Source organism: Carlito syrichta, unplaced genomic scaffold (assembly GCF_000164805.1).
Source record: "Carlito syrichta isolate Samal-C Ts95f unplaced genomic scaffold, Tarsius_syrichta-2.0.1 Scaffold117897, whole genome shotgun sequence".
Classification (NCBI taxonomy): Eukaryota; Metazoa; Chordata; class Mammalia; order Primates; family Tarsiidae; genus Carlito; species Carlito syrichta.
In genome coordinates, this window is record NW_007061993.1 from 267,935 (window position 1) to 281,181 (window position 13,247).

Genomic DNA, 13,247 nt, shown 5'->3' on the forward strand with positions numbered 1-13,247 from the left:
TTTTGAAATCAGGGTCTTACTCTGTCGCCCTGGCTAGAATGCAGCTAGGTTCAGGCCATCCTTCTGCCTCAGCCTTCTGAGTAGCTGGGACCACAGGCATATGCCACCACGCCCGGCTAGTTCCAAGCCACCAGTCTTTTACTCAGTTGATAATGAATTTTACTGATGGAAATGATCCACCCCAAGTAAATCATCTGGTGGACCCAAGGACCTTGCTGCAGAGTGAGGCTGAGACAGCTGACCTTGGAAAGGCTGGACATGGGCTGTCTGACCAGAGCACAGCAGTGCAGGTGGAACCACCGGGGGAAACTACATGAAGAGGATTGTCCTGTTATGTTAAAAGTGGGAAGACCTGAGGCAGCCCTATCGGTCCTGAAACCTATTCACTGTCCTGAGTATCCTTCTTCAGTGTTAGCACTGGTGTGATGCTGATCACAACCACAAATGTGGGTGATGGTGACCCCAGGGTCGGGGTGCCATGTGGCCCTTCTTGGAGCCACCCTTCCTTCTAGGGCTGGAGAAGGGCATTGGGCCCTCACGGAGTGGGAGCTGTCTTTGCCCTTGTCGGGCCTCCTAGGGCTCTCCTCACATGCAGCACCCAACTCATGGGACCATGAGGGCTGGGCAGGTCAGGGGACCCCGGGGGGGCACCCAGGGAGGTCCCTCTCCTGGCCACTGGCCCTGCATGAGGCCTGTCCCAGGGCTGCCACTAACTCTGTTTCTTCTGTTTGAAGGAAGGAGCCTCCACCAGAGCCGTCCCCAAGGTCAGTGTCCCCCTCCTCCAGCTGCGCTCCGTGTCCGCCATGCGCGCCCGTCTGGTCTCGCTCCTGTGTGTGCACCTGTCCCAGGGCGTGTGCTTCCGTGTGTGAGCGTGTGACTGTGTGCTCACCCTACCCTCGGAGATGTGGGCCCTTAAATGCCTTTTCCTTGTTCACCCCTCGTCCTTCAGTGCTTTGGTTTCTCTCTGCAGCACTGCAGATCCGGGAAGCTGGAGGGTGGGGGTCCTTAGGCAGGCCCCTCCACCACCCGATAGTCCGGCCCCGGGGGACCCAAGGTGGGGATTCTGTTAGAGCATCCCCCTCCAGGTTTGGGTCCAGCTCACAGCCCAAACCTGCAGCTGGGCAGAGCCGAGGCCCACCCAGGTGAAAACACCCAGCAGGTTCACTCTGGGTCAGGCAGGCAGGAGGTACCAGGGTAAATGGGAAGGAGGGGCCTTTGCCCACACCCTCACCGGGGACCCTGGTCTGTGGATAGTTTCTGAGCTGGTGGGAGGCCCTCGTCCCCCTCAGAGGAGATCCTGCCTGCCTCCCTCTCCCCATGTGCCGGGGAGGTCAAGATCGGCCCAGGAGCTGCCCAGGTGCTTGTCCTGGGTCCCTCTCTCTGCCCCGCCCTGCCCCAAGGTGGTGTGTGGCAAGTTAGAAAGGGACTCTGGGGGACCTCGTGGGCTAGGCTCGGGTTGGGTAGATAAGAGTCTGACAAGCCTCTGCCCATTGTCCAGCCCAGGCTGAGCCCCAAGCTCCCCTGAGCCTCGAGCCCTGTCCACATGTTGTAGTAAACCTGGCAACAGACTGTGGGTCCAGGGTGGATACCTACCCCCCCCCATGCCCTCCTGGATTGCAAGGAACCACAGCTGACCAGACATGGGGAGCTCGTGTGGGAGGAGACAGAGGCCCACCTTCTCCAGACTTGGAGGGGGATACAGTCCCCTGCTCCCCGCACATCTCACAGAAGGGGAACTGTTGGTGCCCTGAATGGAAAAGATTGGCAACTCTTTTGCCGTGAACCAGCCACAAGAACAACCAATGACTGGAACTAACTGGGGACCAGGGAGATAGGGCCAGCCCTGTGCAGCGTCTGCCCTGGCACTGTCATGGGCAAGATGGGCTGGAGACGCAAGCCCACCGGACCCAGAGGGTGGGACAGGGACAGGTGTCAGCCTCAGCTGTCAGGGATAGCACCCACTCGTGAGTGGCCACACCGTTTCTCGTCGTTACTGCCGATGTCCCTGTACTGCCTTCTGCTGACCCCAGTCCTGGAGACGGCTCTTTGTGACAGCCATAGGCTGTGTCCTGAGGGCTGACCTTCCACTCTGCCCGGGTAATGGGGGCTTCCGATCCATCCCACATGGCCCCAGGCCCTGTCCCGGGAGCCATCCGCTAGGCACCTGGCCAGTTGCGTGTGGTGCTGCTGCCCGGGTTGCTCCCTCCGCAGCGCTGTCTCAGCCTCTCTCTCTCTCTCTCTCCTCCCGCCCTCCCCTGCCCCACGATTGGACCCTTGCTGCCCCCAAGTGCTTTAATCACTGTCACTGCCCTCCGGGGCCCCTTTCTCGCCTGCTCTGTCTGTGGGGATGAGGTGCTTTCAAGCGGACTCCAGGTGAGGACACGCGGGAGCCTTGGGCCCTCCGGTATGTTCCGTGGCTCCCTGCTCCCCTTCCTGCCTCTTCCCCGGTGGCCAGTGATCCCACCTGCCTGTGTCTCCCCATACCCTTCCCTGAGTGCCAGCGCCCGCCCTACCCTCCTTCCGTGGTGGCCGTGATGAGGGCCGTGGGGCCTGGTCCCTGGGAAGGGGCTTGCGTGGACACGGGCTCCCCACAGCCAGCAGGTGCCTGGGGTGCGTGGGAGTGAGGTGTGATCTCTGACCGTGAAGCCTACCTGCCCATCCTGGATACTTGCCTGCCAGTCAGGTCATGGTGGCACCTGCACTCTGGCCTGGGACCACAGTGGCCCTGTTGTGTGAAGGAGGTTGTTTTACACTTGTCACCCATGGGGGACGGGCCTGTCTCTTGATTCCTATGAGGAGCCTGGTCCATAAGGCACTAAGGGAGTTTGGTGCCCACCCCCTACTCCTCCCCTCCGGCCCTGGGCTGGGTGTGTCCAGCTGCGCCTCTGACTGTTCTATGGGTGCAGAACCTGCATGGCAGGATCCGTTGGTGTCGGCTGCCCAGGCAGGTGGACAGTGTGGACACAGGGACCCTCCCACAGCTGCCGAGACCCCTGTCCTGGCTCAGTGCACAGGCGCATCGTGGTGAGCGCCGTCTGGAGTGTCACTCCCACAGGAGTCACACGAGGAGTCTGCATTGGGGTCTGGGCTGGGAGCTGGGTGGGGCTTGGGCGCTGTCTCATGGTGTCTCTGCCCACACTGTGTCTTGTCCCATGTCTCATGTCCCCCGCCTGTGCCTGGAGGACCCCCATGCCCATGTGCCATCTCATTCGTGTGGGCGTCCTCTTCACAGATGTCCATGTGTTGAGTACGTGTCTGTCCTGTCTGGTCTGGGTCTGTGTCTGTGGGCCTTTCCACCCCAAGCTCAGGGCCCTAGGACCCTGTGGGCCTGCCCTTCCACCCTGCCTGGGCCTTGAGCTCCTTGGGCAACCCTTATACAGGGATATGCCATGTGACTGGAGAAGCAGGAGAGGGAGTGTGCAGGTCACGCCAGCCCTAGGCAGGCGGGGTCCTCAGCCCCCTGGAGAGCAGGGGTTGTAGCGGGCAGTGGCCAAAGCCCCTCCTAGCCCTCGCTTGGCTCTCAGACCGTAGCATCCCACATGGGAGCCACTGGCCACATGGGGTCATTTGAATTAGCACTTACATTGACCATAGTTAGAGCCTCAGTCCCAGAGGCGTGGCTGGGGCCATCACATTGGGCAGGGTGGCCTGAGAACGTCTCCAGGGCATATGGGGCCACAGGGCCCTGGGAGGTGCTTCCTGGCAAAGCAAGTGTGCTGGGGTCGTGCCTGGGGGCCTCCCCAGCTGGAACCTGAGGGATGGGGTCTGTTAGAGCACTGGGACCCCATGGTGCTGGGGCATCTCAGGTGTGACTGCAGTTGGGGTGGCCTGGAGCAGCCCCAGTGGGAAGGGTTCTGGGAGCAAGCTGAGCCTCGGGCCAAATGCTGGGACTTTGTCCCTACCTGGACAGCTGTACCAACCCCCTGGCCCCACTGCCTTCTAGTCAGCAAGTGAGCCGCAGACTCCCTGCCTTTGCTTTGCCTCTGGGTGATGGCAGTTGGAAGCTGCCTGTGAACTGAAAAAGCAAAGTTGGCCTGGGAGCAGCAGGAGCTGCCTCCGTCCCTCGGGGGCCAGGGAGTGGGAGGCTCAGGGCGTCCAGGACTCAGCCTGCCTGGGCAGCCGTGGAATGAGCTGGTGTGGCCTTCATAGGTGCTGTGTGGACAGCGAGCCACAGGGAACGCTGGCGCTTGCACGTGTGTTGCTTACACAGTGTTGCTTGCACACATGTCATGTACACACATGCCGTTTACACACGTGTCCCCTGCACATGTGTTTACACATGTGTCACTCACACAAGTGTCGCTTACACACGTGCCACGTGCACACCGTTGCTTTCACACGTGTCGCTTGTGCACGTGTTGCTCGCACATGTGTCATTGCACACATGTTACCTACGTGGAGGGGGGCTCAGCACCTTCTTCCTGTTGCACACGCCACATTCCTGGGCTTGTAGTTTGAGAAGTGAAGTGTCAGTGAAAACAGCCGCAGAGGGTGAGGGAGAGGCTGGAGGAAAAGGAAGGCTTTCCCTGGTGTTCTCAGTGTTTGCATTTTTGCCTAAAGAGAGGTGCATTCTCACACAGACATAAGCCTCAGGGTTTCTCTTGGGAAGGGTTTCAGGAGGTTCTTGGGAGAAGGTAGGCATTTGCTGAGCTCATCTAGGGGCCTGCCCCGCAGGGGCATAGCTCAGTCAGGACTTCAGCCCCGTGGGTCCTCTCAGGCCCGGTCCCTGCTGACGTTGGCCAAGTCCGTTAAATTCCAGGCATCCCCAAGCCCTGCTTTCTCCAGTTAGCAGCAGCTGCTGCCTCTGGGTAAACTGAGGCCTGCTTCCGGCTGGGGACCGGCTGGCGTGGCAGAAGCTCGCTGCTTGGCTCGTAAAGCCAAACTGCACATTTTTCCTCCTAGAATGCGGCTGCTTCCCACCCCTTGCCCTCCGAAATCACATCCGTCCAGAACAGGCTCTCTGTAGGGTCTTTGCCCAAGTGTTATTTTTTGTTGGCATGAATATGGCAAAAAATGATATGTCTCTCAGGAGACGAGCTCACACTGTGGTATTAGAAGGAAAAGGTGTTTTTGGAGGAAAAAGACAGGGACTTTTTTACCTCCAAAAATGGGGACTCTTTCCTTCTCTGGGCGGCGGGAGATGCTGGTGCCCCCTCCCTGTGTCCTGGCTCAGACATGACCACCGATCCTGAATTCCCTGGTGGTTGGGCTGCCTCAGTCGACCGCTCCGTGGCTGTGGCCCATGGCCAGCCCTAGGACTAACTGTGCTCTCCTCATTTCCAGTCAAGGCAGACGGTGCAGAGGGTCCCTGTGCGGATGCTGCCCTGGACGCCCTAGGTACCGCGGAACGTGCCGCACGGACGCCCGCTGCTGCTCGGTTCCTCTGCCCGCCTGCTTGTTAGAGGCTCATGATGAGTCGGGGGCCAGTTCTGGCCGGACGCACCGCGTGCAGGGCAGAGCTGGGCGGAGGCGGTCCTTTCTCCTCTCCGTGCCAGGCGATGCCCTGTGCGTGGCAGGAGGGCTGGTGGGGGCTTTGAAAGCTTTCCTGCGTGTGCCGGGCTCCTCGGTCCCGACGCCCCAAGTGCTCCAGAAAGCCATGGCCCCCCTTCCGACTCAGGCCTTGCAGGGCAGACGGGAAGCAGGATGGTGGAGAAGCCGCCCCCTTTGCACGGCGGCTCCTCCCTGCACCTTGATTGCACTTCCCTGTCCCCCTATCCCTGTCTGCTGTGGGTGTGTGATGCTTGCTCCGGGGGTTCCTACCTCCCGGCTGGGGCAGCCAGGTCACAGTGGTGCTGTGCCGTGCCGGCGGGGGGTGCCCTCGTGTGTGCATGCAGCCGCGGCGCCAGGCGAGGGTCGGCCCGGGCGGCATGCTTGTGCCTTTGCATCCGTGCATGGTCCGGGGCCTTTCCGTGGGCGAGGCCTGGGGGCTGCCTCCCCTCCCATGCCTCTCCACTGATGCCCTCTGCTGCCTGGGTGCTCTGGAGGCTGGCACCAGTGGGGAGGCTGTGGAAGCCCCCGAGGACAATGGGCATGAGTCTGGGAGAAGCTGCCCTACTGGCCCGGAGCCTCTGTGTCCAGGGCACATCTGGCTGCAGGCCAGTCCCTCAGGGCAGGGGCCAAGGCTGGGTTGCTTGGGGAACAGAAGGGTCTGGCCGTGGGGCCAGGAGACAAGGCGGGAGCATGGCACACGCCCGCCCCCCAGTGTGGGTCCTCATGGACGTACTTTCCTCCTCCCACTTGGGCATCCATTGGTCCTGATGTGACCGGGCAGTTCTCTGTGGATGCCCTCCCTCCAGCCCCTGTTCACCCCATGCATTTGAGGGTGGCAGGCAGGGCAAGAGGGACAGGGCCCAGTTCTTTCTCCCAGACTCTCCCTGCAGGCACAAAAGCCTAGGTGCCAGATGCCCTTGCCGTGTGGAGGGTAGTCCCGGCAGGGATCCTTATCCCAGATAGGTGGGGAGCTCCCACGTTGCTTTAGTTCTTAGCTTGGTGCTGAGGGGGCTGTGAGTTGCCCTGTATGTTCCTGCAGTGAGGATGGCTGCAGGGGATGGGTGTCACATACCAGCTTTGCTTGAGGGCAGGGTTCAGGTAATTGTGGCACCCAGAGGAGGGAAGGATATACCCAAGTCAGGCCTCCGTCCGCCCAGTAGAGCGTCCCTTGCACACCGTGGTGAGCACAGAGCCTGTGGGCCAGGTCAGCAGGCCACGCTGAGGCCAGGCTGGCTCCTCCCAGTGGCTCTGTCCTTGTGTGACTTTTGCTCTGCAGTGGCCTGGGCAGCGCCATGGGCTGTGTTCCAAGAAGCCACTGTGACTATGGGGGCAGCAGACCCAGTGGGGGGACCCCACTGCCTGCTAGGTGGGGCTGTGGCTCCTCATGATGGCAGGGGAAGAAGGTGGAATCACCTGGAAAATGGAAACGTCGATGTCAGACCCTTGTTTGTTGATGGCTACCCTTCTGCTGTCCTTGGGCTGTGGGATTCCCTCTATGGGCTTTGGGGCTCTGCCCTTCTCAGCCTGACAGACTGTGTGACCACAGGAATCTGGTGAGGTCACATGGGTCTATGTGGCCCCATGGGTCTGGTATGGCCCCATGGATATGTGTGGTAATATGGGTCTGGTGTGGCCACGTGGGTCTGTGTGTTCACGTGGGTATCTGATCCATTGGCGCCGTCAGGCCGTGGTGGGTGTCAGCGTAGGAATCTGACATGATTCCTAGAGGCAAGCATCTCCTAGCTGCTGCCCATGGGCTCCGTGACTGCCTGAAAGCCCTGTGAGGTGGCAGCCCTGTCCTGGGGTTTGGCCCTTTGGTCCCAGGACCCTCCACAGCCTTTTTAACAGCTTTGAGGGGAAAGAAAACGACTACTCCTTCCTCTTCTCCAGGACTTGACCCACTCAGGCTTAGAGACAGAGAGAGAGGTATGGAGTCATTGAGTGACATCAGAAGAGTGGTTTCCCACCCACACTCCTGCCTCTGAAAAAGACTTGTGCCATGGAGGAGGGGCTGTAGGAAGAGAGAGTATCCTGGAAGCCAGAATGTCCCAAGCCAGTGCCCAGGTGGGGCCCGGTGCTCCCGTGGCCCCTGAAGCGTCTGGTTTCCCCCACCCAGCTGTGCCCCTGTCGGACAGGAACCAGAAGGTCCAAGGCTCCTGGACTCTGAACAGCCCTGGCTCCTGCCCCTGTGTTGGCCTCAGGAGGGATGCAGAGGTGCGGCCTCCAGGCCAGTGTCCTGAGCAAGCAGGTGCTCCCAACACGTGGGGCAGACAGATGCCCGGGTGTTTGGGAACCCTACCTGTCCAATCTCGTTTCCCTGAGTGAGCACTACACCTGGACCCTCTTCCCCGGGGGTCTTTCTACTTTGTCTCAGAAGTTGCCGCTGCGTGGGGCGGGGTCCTTATCACAGTGCGTCGTCCGGTGGGGGATGGTGTGGGCTCTTTCTTGTGGCCGGCTGTCTTGGTGCCATCTCATGGATGTGTCTCTCTGGCTGGGGCCCTGCATCGGGACTGCCCTCTCCCACCACGGGCCAGGGAGCTGTGACAGGGCTGGAGGCGGTGTCCGAGGAACTCATGAGCCACACTGGGCATTAGGGCTTCTCCTTGAGGGTGCATCAGACCCGTTGGGCCTCCTCACCCTGCCTAGAGCCCTTCTGGGAAGCTCTGTGGCTGCTCTGCATGGTGGCCATTCCATGTGGTGGCCGCCTGCCAATTACCAGCTCTCTAGTACCCCGCTGACCTCTGCCGATGGTGGAGAGGCTGGCGGGAGGAAGTCACATTCTCTGGTGCTTCCAGACTGTGGGGGTGACCACGTCTGCCTGGTGCACCCCAGCCACGCTACCTACCACCTCCCCTTGATGCTTCTCAGAGGGCACTGGGGCCAGTGAACTTGGGGCAGACCCACGTCCATGGTTACCAAGGAATGGGATGAGGACCTTGATAATATGAAGGTGGCAGTCTGTCTACTCTGTGGAGAACCTTACTTCCCACCCTGCAGGCCTGGGGTCCAAGCCATGGTCCTCCTGCTTCTCCAGCCACTGCCTACCCTGGGGCCAGGGCTCAGGACCACAAGGCCATGGCTGCGAGGAGCCTCTACTCCAGAGGCAGATGCTCAGTTCTTGGGACAGCATGTCCTAGGGGGCTGGAAAAGGGACAGCCTGAGCCCCAAAGAGGAGGCCTGGCCCTTTCGAGCCTGTTCCCCCATGGGGTGCTCTTGGGCTGGCGGGAAAGATCCTGGGTGTGGCTGGACATGCTATTGGCCCCTGCAGGCAGGTAGTGGAGGGTCCGAGGGAGGGAGGAGGCCATTCCTGGGGAAGTTGCTGGGAAAAGCATTGGCGAGGCCGGGGCAGTCCTTCGGGGTTGGGAATGCCTCTTGCCCAGAGTGTCCCCAGAGGTGGCAGGACATATGGGACAGTGTGGAGACAGCTCTGACCTCTTGTGGTGGTAGTAGAAAGTGATTTAAGAGTCCACGGACATGGCCCCCACCTGGCCGAGCTCTGCTGCCCCCCCAGCCCCAGCAGTGCTGTCCATCAGCCCGCCCATCAGCCGGCCTCTCCCGCAGTGACTCTTGGACCTGCGTCTTCCTGGGTCTTGTGGACAGTGCCGCCTGAGCGGCACACCATGTTCCTTCCAAATGACTCTGCTGTTTCTCTGTGTGTCTGTCTGTCTATCTTCTGTCCTCGTGGGAGCAGCCAGAAGGTCAGCTTGAAAGATCGTGTCTTCTCCAGCCCCCGTGGTGTGGCTGCCAAGGGGAAGGGGTCCCCCCAGGCCCAGAGCGTGCGGCGCTCGCCCAGTGCTGACCAGAGCCTGGAGGACAGCCCCAGCAAGGTGCCCAAGAGCTGGAGCTTTGGAGACCGCAGCCGGGCACGCCAGGCCTTCCGGATCAAGGGTGCCGCATCGCGGCAGAACTCAGAAGGTGGGTCTGACCATGGCCTGCCCTGCCCTGGGCTGAGCTGCTGCCAGGTTCCCCCCGAATACCTGAGCTGCCAGGCACCACCCTGTGGTGCCACAGCCTCTTGCATTTGCCAGTGGGGTGGGATGCTCCTGCCCTTTATAAGGTTGAGGCGAGATCCCCACAACGTGACACGAACTATTTAAGATGCACAAAGTACAGTCACCGCATTGTGCAGCCATCACCTCAGTCTAGTTCCAGAACATTCTCCTCACCCAGAAGGAAGCCCCTGCCCCCAGACAGTCACCCCGCTCCCCTCCCCCAGTCCCCGCAACCGCCAGCCTTGTGGCCGTGTGGCTGTGGCATGTGCCTCCTCCTTCCACTGAGCATGTTTGTGAAGTTCTCTGTGTGGTAACATGTTAGGATGCTGTCTTGTCTTAGTGTGGGATGACGTCCCCTCGTATGGACATGCCACACCACTGGTTTGTCCATTTGTGGACAAAGATGTCCTCTTACGTCCTCCTTCAGCCACACCCTGTGGCCACAGCCTACTGGGAAGGCCTGGCCAGAGGAGCTGGTGCAGAGGGCAGGACTGAGAGGGGTTCTGAATGAGCAGGCATGCCCCATAGGGTGTCCAGGAGTCCCAAAGTTTCCCAGTGCACTGTCTGGCAAGTGGGACCAGAGGGGCGGGTCTTCTGGCCTCTGCATGGTTTGTCCACTCACAGCCTGTATCCTTCCACCCAGAAGCAAGTCTCCCAGGGGAAGATGTTGTGGATGACAAGAGCTGCAACTGCGAGTTTGTGACCGAAGACTTGACCCCAGGCCTCAAAGTCAGCATCAGAGCTGTGTGGTGAGGATATGGCCCGGCCCCACATCCCAGGAGGGCAGGCCTCTTGTTCCCTGCCCCAACCAGTGAGGAGCCCTGTGGCCCAGCAGAGCAACCAGGAGACAGGAGATGGGTTTCCTAGGAAAAGAAATGGGGTCCTGGTGGGTGTCCCGGGGCCACTCATCCACGGGGCCATTCTCAGGGTACACCTGTCCAGAGAGAGGCCTCAGACTGACACCTCTCCACGTGGATCCTCGTGGCTCACGCAGTAACTCGGTCACCTTGTGTCTGGTGGCGGGAAGCCCAAGGGGGAGCAGCCAGGACCACGGCCCCTGTGGTGGGACGGAAGCCAGGAGGCCAGGGCCGCGAGTGGCCTGTGGGCAGCAGGAGGTGTCTCAGATAAGTGGGATGAGCCCTCCAGTTGCCTGCAGCAGCCGCGGTCTCTAAGCCCGGGGCTTGGAGGTGATGGACAGGGGATGTGGGCCAGCCTGGTCAGAGTGGGCCCCGGTAATCTCTGGCGGCACTCACAGCCCCCATCCCCTGCAGTGTCATGCGGTTCCTAGTGTCCAAGCGGAAATTCAAGGAGAGCCTGAGGCCCTACGATGTGATGGATGTCATCGAGCAGTACTCGGCCGGCCACCTGGACATGCTGTCCCGCATCAAGAGCCTGCAGTCCAGGCAAGGGCTCAGGGTGGGGCAGGGCTGCTGGGCCAGAGCTCAGATGGGGGGTGTTGGGTGGGGCCAGGGCACAGGCTGGGGGTCACCCCCGACCCACACCGGCACCCATCTGCTTTCTGCTATGTCTTCAACAAGGTGTCCATCTCTGATGTTCTGTGTCTGTACTGCCTCCCCCACTTGCGCTGTGGTGGGCAAGTGTGTGTGTGTAAGTGCACACATATGTGTGCACATGGGTGTATGCATATGTGTGGTTGCGTGCATTGTGACTGTGTGGTGTGCCATGTATGCACACACATGTGTGGGTGCATGCATGTTCTCGTGCATGTGTGTTGGGAGTGGAGTGGCTCTGTGGAGAGATGGAGCCGCAGAGCTTGTGGACCCCCCCAGGCAGCAGTATGCTGCTTGCCACCTCTCCTTCTGGAACACAGATGTGTCCACCTGCCCCTGGCAAGGAAGAGGCAGCATCCTGAGCAGGGCCTGGCCAGAGCTGGGCACTTCTCACCCCTGTGTCTGGCCCTGTGTGAGGACTGGCTTGTGTTCCAGGACTCATCTACCCATGCGTGTACAGACACACACAAGGAAGAGCCCAAGCCCAACCATGCGCACACATGCATTCCCACGGACAGCCTGTACAAACCTGTGTCCACTCCCCCTACATATGCACACACCACCATGCTGTGGCCTGATGCCCACACACAGGTGTCTGGTAAGTCCATGCACACACTTGCCCACAGGTGTGCACCCTCAGGCACACATAGACGAGCCCATGCACGTGTGTGTGTGCATAGCACTGCTAAGGAAGCCACACAGTGCAGTCATGTCCCCTGAAGTAGGTCACATACTTCTCTCAGTCAGGCCCTGCCCCTCCTGGGCCCCTACAAAAGGCTGCAACAGGTCCCAGCCCTGGGAGCCAAGCCCAGGCTCTGGTTACAGGGAGGGGCCTTGGACAGGCAGGAGCAGTCTGTCCACAGCCCAGCTCCAGGCTTGTGGGGACCACATGCTCCTCTGAGGAGTTGGCCAGCCCTGGCCTGGGTGCCTGCACTGTCCTGCCCCATGATACCTATCACACGATGCCTGAGAAGGCCTGGGCTCCGCGTTCTCCCCAGAACAGTGACTAGACTAGACCGTGTGTGTGTGTGTGTGTGTGTGTGTGTGTGTGTGTGTGTGCGTGCGCGTGTGTGCATGGCTCGGGGTTCCCTGGACTCTCTCTACGTCTCTCACTCCAGCCATTTTGTCTGCCAGCTCTTCTGTCCTGAACATTCCTTGTTCCTTCTCTTTCTGTCTGGAAACACAAAACAGACCAGGAGCCAGGACCTCTGTCACCTGCTGACAATGAGTCACATGCTGCGCTGTGGCCGGCCCTCTCGGGTACACACGGCCCAAATCCGCATGCTCTGCCCTGGCCGCACCCAGGTGCCGGTGGCCGCTCCCGAGCCCCATGCTTGGCTTGAAGCCAGGACTCAGTGAGTCCAGGCCCAGTGCGTGGCGGCCCCTCCTCTGTGAACGGGACGTGTGGTCGTGCGTGTGAGCTGTCCCTGTGTCCCCGTTCCCAGCCACTCTCCCTCGTGTTGCTTACAGTGCATCTGCGGTGTCTCTCTTCTGTTTACTCTGCCAGGATAGATATGATTGTGGGTCCCCCACCCCCTTCAACTCCCCGGCACAAGAAGTACCCCACCAAAGGACCCACGGTCCCTCCGAGAGAGTCTCCCCAGTACTCTCCTAGGTCAGGACGCAGCACCTCCCGACGCGTCTGTGGAATGGCCAGCCCCTTCACGCCAGGCCACATGACGGCAGCACCATGCATGCTCCTTCCGCAGCACGGGGTGGGGTTGGTGGTGGTGGGCAATGGGTTTCCTCTGTTCCTGGAATAGCAGCCTTAGGAAGGAGTCATCCTCTGCTGAAGGCCTGGTGTCCCTTGAAGCCTGTGTGGTGTCCCCTGGCTCAGACCCGGACACGTCCCTTAGAGGCAGAGGGCCCTCCTGCTCTCCCTGGGCACTGACTCGATCCCTAACACCTGCCCGCCATGGGGGGATCCCGCATGCGTGGCCCAGACTTGGCACTGGGCAGCTGCCAGCAGGTAGACTTATGTCTCGCTGACTCTGTCCTTCTGTGCGAGGTGAAGCTGAGAGCCTGTCTGCCCTTAGGCCAGTGCTGTATTTCCAGCTGTCCTCATCATAATTAGCATGTTGATGAGGTGGGGACCCGCTGATGGACAGGATGGAGGAGTCAGGTAGGGGAGTTCACTTGGCCACAATAGCAAGAGGTTCCTCAGCGATTAATTGAGACTGCTCAGGCCTTCTTGTCTCCCTGAAACCATTCATGAGAGTCTGGCCAAATGGGAGGAACTTGGGGGAAGAGGAAC

General features: G+C 60.5%; 1 protein-coding gene across 1 annotated transcript in view; it reads left to right on the forward strand.

Annotated features, from left to right (window-relative positions):
• Positions 1–13,247, forward strand: part of KCNQ2 (potassium voltage-gated channel subfamily Q member 2) — a gene marked incomplete at its 5' end in the record, with an annotated part of 53,720 nt that overhangs the window by 35,547 nt on the left and 4,926 nt on the right. The window contains 5 exons of the mRNA XM_021707205.1: positions 735–764; positions 5,284–5,337; positions 9,182–9,405; positions 10,126–10,231; positions 10,754–10,885. Of these exons, the coding sequence (XP_021562880.1) occupies positions 735–764; positions 5,284–5,337; positions 9,182–9,405; positions 10,126–10,231; positions 10,754–10,885 (546 nt within the window). The remainder of the gene's footprint in view (positions 1–734; positions 765–5,283; positions 5,338–9,181; positions 9,406–10,125; positions 10,232–10,753; positions 10,886–13,247) is intronic.